Here is a 12,134-nt window from a genome sequence, read left to right on the forward strand (position 1 = left end):
ATTTTATCCTCATGGTCTCTTCGAGAGATATACGTAGGAGGGAGCAATATGCTGCTTGACTCCTCGGTGAAGGTATGTTCTCGAAACTTCAACAAAAGCCCGTACCGAGCTACTGAGCGTCTCTCTTGCAGAGTCTTCCACTGGAGTCTATCTATCATCTCCGTAACGCTTTCGCGATTGCTAAATGATCCTGTAACGAAGCGTGCTGCTCTCCGTTGGATCTTCCCTATCTCTTCTATAAACCCTATATGGTACGGATCCCACACCGGTGAGAGTATTCAAGCAGTGGGCGAACAAGTGTACTGTAACCTACTTCCTTTGTTTTCGGACTGCATTTTCTTAGGATTATTCCAATGAATCGCAGTCTGGCATCTGCTTTACCGACGAAGAGCGGCGCGTTTCGCCATGGGATCGTTTAGCCAGCGAGAGAGCGTTACGGAGATGCAAACTCCACTGGCAGACATTACAAGAGAGACGTTGTGCATCACGGAGAGATTTACTGCTGAAATTTCGGGACAGTACTTTTCAGGAGGAGTCAGACAACATATTACTTCCCCCAACATACATCTCGCGTATTGACCACGAGGAGAAAATTCGAGAAATTAGAGCCAATACAGAGGCTTACCGACAATCATTCTTCCCAGACACCATTCGCGAGTGGAACAGGGTTGGAGGGATCAGGTGGTGGTACGGAAAGTACCCTCCGCCACACATCAACAGGTGGCTTGCGGAGTATGATGTAGATGTAAATGTAGTGGTCGACTTTCATCGTTATTCACGACAGTGATCACCAAACAGACGAGCACTTTAACTGGCAATGGCATCGAACACTGCTTGTGAACGCTCCGTGATTCCTATTAGTCGGACCGAGCGAGGTGGCGCAGTGGTTAGCACACTGGACTCGCATTCGGGAGGACGACGGTTCAATCCCGTCTCCAGCCATCCTGATTTAGGTTTTCCGTGATTTTCCTGAATCTTTTCAGGCAAATGCCGGGATGGTTCCTTTGAAAGGGTACGGCCGATTTTCTTCCCAATCCTTCCCTAACCCGAGCTTGCGCTCCGTCTCTAATGACCTCGTTGTCGACGGGACGTTAAACACTAACCACCACTACCACCTATTAGTCGGACTACTAAGAGCCCCTCCATCACACTGCTCATAAGCACAAACCTCAGCTGAGTACGTTCCATAACTGGAGCGCGAATAAATCTCATACAGATGAGAGACCAGCGGCTAATAACGTCTCAACACTTACACTGCGTCAGTTGCATCTGCGGTTCCGCCTGATTCAAGGATCACTCTTGCAAACAGGAAGCTAACCTTGCACTGGTCGTAGCTTCCACTCTTAGCCGCCATTAATTCCTGCAATCGGTCGGCACTCTGGTCGCTCTTGCGTAACCACGCTAGCATTCCCGTCGTTACAGTGAGTCTGGAAATCTCAGTAGCACACAGTAACTGAAACTGCACATCCGTAATATCGCTTCTTCCCGGTGTTGCAGTTTCACAAATAATGGTATAGGATGTAGAGCACGATAGGACATAAACGTATTTCAACTCAGTTTCGGGATCTTCTAAGGCGGTAATACTTACAAATCCATGTGACCAGTATGTACAGTGTCTTGAAGTTCTTGTCATAGTGAACTCATGCAACTACCGAACTATCATCGCAAGAGGCAGAAGCACCTTATTAAATATGACGTATTCGTTACTTATTACTCAGGTTAACACATGTATTTTAATATTACCTATCAGACTAAAAGTTTACAGTCAAATTTCGAACCTTAGTTGTTGAATGATTATTTACTATTTTACCATCCATATTTCTCCGCCGCAGCTCGCCCGCTATGGCTATGTTTTTTTCTTAGCTGTTTTTTATTGAGTCGCAGGGCCAGCTGCATGAAAATTTCTCAACGGCCGGTTTCGACCCTTACGTCATTTTCAAGTTTCACGGCTTACCAAGGCAGTGTTTTTGTGGTGCACGCCAACTAAGAGAAATGCTCCTGTTGTTCAGGTGTGAACGCTGGGAAATAGCTTGAGGACCGATACTGGTCGTGGAGAAACTTTGGTGCAGCTGGTCCTATGAGCCAATAAAAGTATTACTTACAATCGATGCCCTATGTGCAAAGAAAAACTTTATACAAAATAACTTCCTTAACTGTGTTGCAGAACCCATTTCAAAGATAAGGGAGACACCAAAACAATTATAACAAGCAAACCATTTGTGTTAGTTACTGTATGTACTTGTTAAAATAAATTCCAGAAACGTACAGTGAACATTGGCGTCGGTACGAAAGTCATAAACTTCAATCAGATTGTCCTCTTCTCGATTTATTTTTACGCTGCCGCTTGCACTAAATGTCAAAATGTTTCCCCTGTGAAATCCATCTTTACAGTCCCATTCTTTCCTTGCTGTGTAAGAAATGAAGTGATAAATGTCAAAGAGATGCCAGACAAATATCGAATAGGAAAAAAAGTCAGTGTATTAACTTTCTAGTCTTGCTGTGTTCTGACGAACAATACCACAACTAACTAGTCACAAGCGATTATTACTTAATTTCTCGTTATTTACAATATGTTACTTATTTTCTCTCTGTCACTGAAGTTCTTCGGGAAATTAGGAAGTACGCGTCTGCAGAATTGATGGCAAAGTGATGTCACAAGCTTGTCCTCGTTCGTTAGTGGAGAGAACGCTGTGCTGTTACGTCACACATGTAAAGGAGTCTGACGATAGCTTCCTGAATTGCTAAGTACTGCCGGTTATTCTGATCTCATTTCATCTTGCGAACCGCTAGACGTGTCAGCAGCATACATCAACATATCTGCATCGCTAATGGTGTAACAACGCTGAATGTCGGCCTCTCGCAACTCCAGGCGTATTAGTGTGCGATATACAGCCTGTGATGAGTGGCTTCAGAAAACCAATAACGCTTTTACATCTGTCTCCACTATTCAGCAAGAATGAGCTATTTCCAAAGCACGCAAAATTTACATTCTGAAAGACAGATAAGTAAAATATTGTGTCAAGACAAATAGACATCTAGACAAAGGTTAGCATCTTATTTTATGATTTGCAAGTTAATCCTGCTAGCATTTATGTACTCGTGTAGATACGGAGAGCCTGACGTGTAAAGGTTATTTGATACGTTAAACATAAAGTGCTATGAAACGAATGTTTTGGTTGCTTAATACCTTCTAATGAACAGTTTTCCTTAAGGGTTAAGATGTACATAACATTAGCCTGTGCATCTATATTTTTTTTATTCCAGGGGGAAACCTAAGATGATGATTAATGAGTGCACTTCCCCTTCAAGGACGTCTTGTCTGCTCGCTTAACAAGTTCGTTCATTCAAGGCTACGGAATATATCAGTCTGCATCATTACGAACAGGATCACTTGCCGCCCTCATCGCTCATTTCCTATAACCTTTTCGATAGTGATGATGTCCCGGTTTGGGTGCACAACGGCAATGCCTTTAGCGCCCGTACTACAGTCTTTCGTGAGGAGCGGTCTGTGCCAGCGGTTTATGCTTCAGTGCCGCCAGAGAGTACCAATCAGGGAAAACATGTTGCCACCTGCAGTAGTAAGAGAAATAGTTGTATTGTGAAATTGGTTTCCACACTGAATAATAACGCTGAAGGATTCATTGGGTGATAATGATTGTGGAACTGCAGCTTTCAGGATTGAAGCGGATCAAAGTATCACCAATGTTGCGAGTGCTACGAAAACGGAAATACGTATTATTTGTGTCTGGTGTAACTTGCTTTAATCAAAGGGACTGTGATGTCTATGGACCATGGAGGTGTACCACCAGCGATGTCGCCGAGCAAAGTTCGTTAATCTTGCTGATCTTGGCCAGTGTTTCAAGCACCCTCGTTTTCTTTTAGAGGCATTTCACGACGACTGAAGCACGGCGCAGTGTGTTTACAACCAAACCTCCAGATGTCCGGCAGTCAGATCGATACCAGAAATAATAAGATCAATAGTAAGTACATAACGGTCAACTACCGAAGCGAAAGCAGACTGCCAAAACTGCGTTGCTACGAACTCCGAAAAATTCTTTTACATGTCAGGAAAATGTTCTCTCATATAACAGTTTCACTCGTAAACATTTAAAAAAAATATCATTAGTGAGATCTGTACGAGGGACCTTTGACACGACGACCGCGCGCTCTACCGGCTCATCCACGTGAGATCGAACAAACAATTGCTCACAGATGCCCTTTTACTGTCCTTCGTAGTTCTGGTTGGTTGGTTGATTTGGGAGAGGGGACCAAACAGCGAGGTCATCGGTCATATCGGACTGGGCAAAGATGGGGAAGGAAGTCGGCCGTGCCCTTTCAAAGGAACCGTCCCGACATTTGCCTGAAACGATTTAGGAATATCAGGGTAAACCCAAATTAGGATGGCTGGACGCGGTTTTGAACCGCTGTCCTCCCGAATGTGAGTCCAGTGTGCTAACCAATGCGCCACCTCGTTCGGTCGTAGTTCTGGTGTTATTTTTTAATTAGCGTTTACGCATGTTCTACCGAACGACAGCACATAGCCCGAACTAAATCGGTGTTTTGTTTGATACTCGTTATACGAAGTTTGCCGACCTCGGTGGCCACGCGGTTCTAGGCGCTGCAGTCCGGAACCGCACGACTGCTACGGTCGCAGGTTCGAATCCTGCCTCGGGCATGGATGTGTGTGATGTCCTTATGTTAGTTAGGTTTAAGTAGTTCTAAGTTCTAGGGGACTGATGACCTCAGATGTTAAGTCCCATAGTGCTCAGAGCCATTTGAACTATTTTTTTATACGAAGTTTGGTACCGATTTGAGTGTGTGACATCTGCAGGTTCGGGTGTTAGAAATCCGTGCGCTATCATCCACTGGTTTCCATCTAAGACCTCACAATAGAGGCATGCTGAAAAATATGGCTGGAATCATTGGCGGCTGAGAATTATGATATTCGCAGATGAAATTTGGTTTACTGTAACACCTAAGACAGTAGTTTTAATAAACCGACATACAGCTATTGGACCAAATCAGTATTTTTCGAAAATAAAGATAGAATATTCTCTAGATGTTAATGTGGTCCTTTAATGTCCCTGTAGCCGCGTTAGTAACAACTACAATACTATATGCGACTGTTCTCTAGAAAATATCAAACACTGTACTTTCACGACGTATTATGTTGGATCAATATTCTGAGCGAATGTTGTGTTTTTAGAGTCAATTTGATTTTTCACAGCTTGTTCACTTTTGCTATCCCATGTGACGGAAATTTCCGGTGTAACGTCCCGTCGATAGCTAAGTCATTAGAGATGATAGAGTGCGGATTACGGGGGGAAGGAAATCGGCTGTGTCCTTTTCAAAGGGACCATCTCGACATTTGGCTTAAGCGATTTGGGGAAATCACGGAAAACGTAAATCTAGATAGCCGGACGAGGATTTGAGCCGTCGTCCTCACAAAAAAAAAATGGTTCAAATGGCTCTGAGCACTATGGGACTCAACTGCTGAGGTTATTAGTCCCCTAGAACTTAGAACTAGTTAAACCTAACTAACCTAAGGACATCACAAACATCCATGCCCGAGACAGGATTCGAACCTGCAACCGTAGCGGTCTTGCGGTTCCAGACTGCAGCGCCTTTAACCGCACGGCCACTTCGGCCGGCGTCGTCCTCACAAAAGCAAGCGCCTCAAATCATCAGGAGTGGCGTGACGTCCGCTCTAGATTACAGTCGTTGCCTTCCCATGTTTTCATGTTCCGATGTGTTGCACAGTTTTGGCTCGTTCATCCATTGTCTTCGTGGCACGCTTTACTCTTTCGTCTTCGCGATCTCATCTGAACCACCTTAGATATGCTTACCTGAACTGCTTGCCTGGACTGCGTAGGGAATTCGGCAAAGAGTCGATGAACTGAACAGGGCCAGCCAGCAGGTGTCTTTCTGGAGCTGGGCGGCACCACACGCTTTAGCATTTTGCAGCGCCGCTTGCGCCCTTCCAGCCACTGCGACCTCGCGCAGGCCTTGGCAGCTTCCTCGCCTTCGGCGCCGACAGACGAGCGCAGTTCCCGTTCTTTGAGCTCCTGATCGGCGATGAGGCAAAGCGCCTTCCTGGCTACCACCGAATAGCTGTCGCAGGTAGCTAGGCACCCACGTCTGCTGTTACCTGATTCCACAGTTTCATAAATTTTTCCTTCATCTATATTCATCAAACTGACGTCTCGTGTTCACTTAATCCATGTGATTGCAACTTTCTTATTGCAAAACGGTATCGGTAATCTTGCGAATGATCCAGTTTTGCTGTTTAAATGTTTCGATTTTGGTAGGAAGAACGTTTTTCAAATCTTATATCCCGAAGCCAACTTGCTAGAACATACTATTTTTCTCCGATCGTTGAAATCCTGTTCTTCGCTTTGTCTTTAATTACTTCTGCAGCTTGTTCAAAAGTGTCACCAATGGGGTTTCCATTTTCGTACCTTGCCGTATCCTGGAAGTTTTATGCATGTATTTAACTCAGTACGGAGACGGTCCCCCGTCTAGTGGACGATCGTTGATCAGCCTCACTATTATCAACAGTAGCTTGAAAGGTAGCGGGTGGGTGCATCGTTGCTGCATGTCAGGCGAACATGAGAGGGAGCGGTTGCTAGAATAAGTAGTGTGTAAGCCTAGGAACCGATGACCTCAGCAGTTTGGTTCTATTTGGCTTACCACAAAAAAATAAAATAAAATAAAATAAAAAAATTCTACTTTTGAACTTCGGGATGTCAACATTAAGGTGATCCCATCTTGCGGAATTTGCTACCCACTCACGTTACAGATAGCTTTGTGGCTTGATACCTTACAGAAAGTACATTGTACATATATTTTGTAAAATTTTAGTACAAAAATCAACTAACAGGAGTAAACAGGCTAAAAATGTCGCTGTACGTCGGTCGTTGCGTTTGTACTGTAGAAGCTCATCGTTTGGTCACACGATGCTTTATGACCCCGTTCTAGCCCATCCCATCATAGAAAAGCTCATTTCGTCAGTGGCAACTGAACGAGTCTTACCTGCGTCAGTGAACTTAAACAAACGAAGTTCCTTGTACTAGTTGAGGATGAACCACAAAATTATCTAAGTTGCACATTCTTATCAAAACGAAAACGAAGTCTTTCTCCACAGTATTTAGTGATGTGTCAAATATATATAAAAATCTCTTCGCTGTTGTGAATAGTCTCGCAATAGATAAAAACATCTCGTGATAGTCTGCTGAAGTCAAATAATGCCGGTACTGAATCCAAAGGAATTTGGCAGAAAATATTGTTTTTCTGCTATGCTACCGTAGATTTTCTTGTAACTGTCGTAACACCTGAACGTTTCCTTCTACAGTAAATTCTGTGATTAACAGTTTATTAGGCACGATATTTATGTAACGACACTCGTCCCACATTTCAAAGAAAGGTTAGATATCAACTTCCTGTCACTACCCAACTCGTTGGCTTAAAAACTCAGCTGGACAAAGATGGAGAACAAATCGGACGTGCTCTTGGCCAAGGAAGCTGTATACACCAAGGACCGTACCACGAATATAACGGAAGGAAGATCACAAATTAGTGAAAATTAATAAATATAAACTGAAAGGGAATTACAACAAAAATATTTTCGTATCTGACAAATATGGTATGATTTCTGTCTTTATCTCTCTTATCTAGGGACACAAAGATAATTTTATGCAAATTTTATCACTCATTAATTCAACAACTTATTAGCTAAAGAAAATAGCTTCTAATTTAAGAAAGTATCCTTCATTTTATTGGTTGTACTATTGAATTGAAATGTTGACACTATGGCCAACAGTTATGTATTTCGCGCACGATGTAAGCTCTACAATGATCGCTTTTCACAATCAGTTTTAGGTCATCCTTTGTAATATTTCATTTTTGTGGATTACGAACCTTAGTGACGACAAACACTTCCATTATTGCAAGATTAACTTTCAGTCTTTAGTGGATTACGGCTCCTGTGACATTTACAAACTAATGAAATATTCTATCTACTGTATCTCTATTTCCCTGAGACGACTATTGCTAAAAGCGTTTACAGTCTATTTTTCACAATGCGTCTAGCGCCAGCTCCCAGAAACGAAAACATACTCTGTAACCTGAGAAACAAGTTTACTGGAGTAGCATTACGAGAAACCTGCTCGCACTCCTAAAGTAACTTTGCGGTCAACAAAGGTCTTGCCATGTTATTATGGGTGTGGCTCGCCTACTTTTTACGTCATAATTACTGTATTTACACAACAAGGAAAACGCGAAGGTACAAAATAAGCAGGGACAAAGGTACATATCTAGAAAATAGCTACGTCGGTCGAGTATAAGAGGGAGCGATGCTGTACCTCGTCAAAAGTAGAACCTAAAAAGTACAGTATAGCTGCACAGCCAAAAGTGTCACATAACTACCAAAACAAATTAAGAAAGCTACTGGATGTGTCAGCCGTCTTGCAATTATGAAGGTATATATGGGCATCTGACGACGACGACATACCATCAAAACATTAAGACAGTGCCATTCGCGTTCGGTACGAACAAAGACATATCTAGAATTTATAAATCATATATCTTTCAACTAGCTGGGTACTCTTCAGTGGGTACTTCTTTATCTATCGATTACTGGCATGTAAAATGCTTGTAAGGTAACAAGCGGTGGCAGTGAGTAGATTTCTTCATATCACAGCTTGTCATTCGCGAGGATTCCTTGATGGCCGTAATTTACCAGAGAATGATTGGTTTGACACGATTATTAGAAGGCCTTGCCTTTCGTTATCGTTCTAACAGTGTATGTTTGTCCGGCTGCTTGCTGTAGTTGGATAAACACGTAGCAAAATTACGTAATCATTTGACACTCAACAATAGCGATCGGACAATCCAATACAGGAATCAACAAAGTGTTTGATTCTTCTTGCGTTACAGTCCAGCTGAGGGCAAAGTTGAAGTCACTAAATTAGCTTTACGCTTTCTGCAACACTCTTTCACTCATTAGTCCGCTCTTTTCTCATTTCTACAGCCCATTTTCTTCCCTGCTCTGTTGGAACTGTCTTTGAAATTTTACTTTTTCATACTAGTGCTTTTGTGTCATTATTTCTTCTTCTAGGTCTCCGTGCACTTTTTCAGAATGAACAGTTTTTTATGTAAGTCTGTTAGGATTCATTCTATGGATATGACCATAGAACAGAACTCTTCTTACACTAAACGGGGTTCTATCCGCTTTTCCACATTCTTTCAGGCAAATACAGAGCTGGTTACCATTTTATGATTTGTCCCTCCACAAGATCTGCAGTGTTTCGAAGTGCAAATATGATTGAAGGGAGTTGTTTTGGGAGTTCAGAAATGGCGTTTCCCTCCCATTTCAATTCTCATCACTACCGAAGCCAAAAATTTTGAAGTTTTCACCCTTCTCATTGCTTCCTTACCAGATTTATGATCAGTGTAGCACCTCTGGAGGTGTAAAACTGAATATGTCGTGTCTTTTTTGAAACTGAAAGAGATCATTTGCAGAAAATCAATCAACAACAATTTTAAGAACATTATTTACCGTACTATGTATGGTTGGATTGATTACAGTGCTTGTGCCATCTACGAAAAGAAGTAATACTGCTTGCTGTATATCAGTCCAGAAGTTATTTAAATATAAGGGCGGTCGGAAATAGAAAAGTTTGTAAGGGTGTTGCAGGGTAGGTTGTGCTGAGAAATAATAGTTAAGAAAAAAAGTCGATGCACTGCGCCGTTTCCTAGTTAACTAGCACTGAAGTTGGGTATCAGACCGTTGCGCCCGCAATTTAAAGCGGTCCGCCAGATAGCGTAGAAGATGGCGCACGAGGCTGCTCAGCGTTTGGCTCAGGTTGGTGCCTTACTGAGGTCCGAAGTCCAATTATTGCATTGCTCTCTTTTTTGGTTTTACGAAACTAAAAGAATACCTTTGGCGACACCGTCTCTGGCAGGTCCCATGAATTTGCGGGCAACGGTGTGATTGGCTAACTTCGGAAACGGTGCAAAATACGTTTTTTTTCTTAGCAATTATTTTTGAATTCAACATAACCCGCAACAACCTTACAAGCTTTTCAGATTGTTTCTGACCACCCTGTATGACTAACGCTAGTGGACCTGGAATAGAACTTTGTGGAACAGCAAAAGTGACTTGTCCCCGGTTACAACTACACTACTGGCCATAAAAACTGCTACACCAAGAAGAAATGCAGATGATCAACGGGTGTTCATTGGATAGATATATTATAGTAGAACTGACATGTTATTACATTTTCACGCAGTTTGGGTGCATAGATCCTGAGAAATCATTATTCAGAACAACCACCTCTGGCCGTAATAACAGCCTTGATAAGCCTTGGCATTGAGTCAAACAGAGCTTGGATGGCGTGTACAGGTACAGCTGCCCATGCTGCTTCAACACGATACCACAGTTCATCAACAGTAGTGACTGGCGTATTGTGACGAGCCAGTTGCTCGGCCCACCATTGTCCAGACGTTTTCAATTGGTGAGAGATCTGGAGAATGTGCTGGCCAGGGCAGCAGTCGAACATTTTCTGTATCCAGAAAGGCCCGTACAGGACCTGCAACATGCGGTCGTGCATTATCCTGCAGGGATCGAATAAAGGGTAGAGCCACGGGTCGTAAAACATCTGAAATGTAACGTCCTCTGTTCAAAGTGCCGTCAATGCGAACAAGAGGTGACTGAGACGTGTAACCAATAGCACCCCATACCATCACGCCAGGTGATACGCCAGTATGGCGATGACGAATACACACATCCAATGTGCGTTCACCGCGATGTCGCCAATCGCGGATGCGACCATCACGATGCTGTAAACTGAACCTGGATTCATCCGAAAAAATTACGTTTTGCCATTCGTGCACCCAGGTTCGTCGTTGAGTACACCATCGCAGGCGCTCCTGTTTATGATGCAGCGTTAAGGGTAACCGCAGCCATGATCTCCGAGCTGATAGTCCATGCTGCTGCAAACGAACTGTTCGTGCAGAGGGTTGTTGTCTTGCAAACGTCCCCATCCGTTGACTCAGGGGTCGAGACGTGGCTGCACGATCCGTTACAGCCATGCAGATAAGATACCTGTCATCTCGACTGCTAGTGATACGAGGCCGTCGGGATCCAGCACGGCGTTTCGTATTACCCTCCCGAACCCACCGGTTCCATATTCTGCTAACAGTCGTTGGATATCGACCAACGCGAGGCAATGTCGCGATAGGATAAACCGTAATCGCGATAGGCTACATTCCGACCTTTATCAAAGTCGGAAACGTGACGGTACGCATTTCTCCTCCTTACACGAGGCATGACGACAACGTTTCACCAGGCAACGCCGGTCAACTGCTGTTTGTGTAAGAGAAATCGGTTGGAAACTTTCCTCATGTCAGCACGTTGTAGATGTCGCCATCGGCGCCAACCTTGTGTGAATGCTCTGAAAAGCTAATCATTTGCATATCACAGCAACTTCTTCCTGTCGGTTAAATTTCGCGTCTGTAGCACGTCATCTTCGTGGTGTAGCACTTTTAATGGCCAGTAGTGTAGGTGAGTGAGAGACTGCTGGAGCGTGAGTGAGTGTGGGCGGTGCTGACACTGTGCGCATGCTCTGTGTCGGTTGCAGTGCCCGAGTACGAGGTGGTGCGCGTGTGGAAGCGGCCGCTGCCCGGCCCCGCGGCCGGCGCCGGCGAGCACCGCGTGCTGCTCGCGGCGTTCGGCCGCCCGCTGCGGCTGCACCTGCGGCCGCACTCCGGCCTGCTGAGCGCGGGCCGGCTGCGCGTCTGGGAGGCCACCGCCGGCAACGGGTCCGCCGACGTCACCTACACCGAGCTACCGCAGGTAAACACACGCCGCGCCGCGCCAGCTGCCGCCACAGTCACTTCTTAAGTAATAGAACCCAGTATGTTGTCTTCGATGTTGAGTGTTCATCGGAGGTGAGGGTATCATCTGGAGTGCCCCAGCGAAGTAGTAATAGAGCCCAGTACGTTGTCCTCGATGGTGAGTGTTCATCGGAGGTGAGGCTATTATCTGAAGTGCCCCAGGGAAGTTAGGTAGGTCCGCTGTTGTTTTCTATCTACATAAATGATCTTGTGGATAGGGTGGATAGCAATGTGCGGCT

At 44.3% G+C, this 12,134-nt stretch overlaps 1 protein-coding gene across 3 annotated transcripts in view; it reads left to right on the forward strand.

Moving 5' to 3' along the window:
• Positions 1 to 12,134, forward strand: part of LOC126416096 (A disintegrin and metalloproteinase with thrombospondin motifs 1) — a 498,682-nt gene that overhangs the window by 280,304 nt on the left and 206,244 nt on the right. For all 3 annotated transcript variants that reach the window (XM_050083591.1, XM_050083593.1, XM_050083594.1), the window contains exon 4: positions 11,640 to 11,854. In XM_050083591.1, coding sequence (XP_049939548.1) covers positions 11,640 to 11,854 — 215 coding nt within the window. The remainder of the gene's footprint in view (positions 1 to 11,639; positions 11,855 to 12,134) is intronic.

The sequence above is a fragment of the Schistocerca serialis genome, chromosome 8 (assembly GCF_023864345.2).
Source record: "Schistocerca serialis cubense isolate TAMUIC-IGC-003099 chromosome 8, iqSchSeri2.2, whole genome shotgun sequence".
NCBI classification, from domain to species: Eukaryota; Metazoa; Arthropoda; class Insecta; order Orthoptera; family Acrididae; genus Schistocerca; species Schistocerca serialis.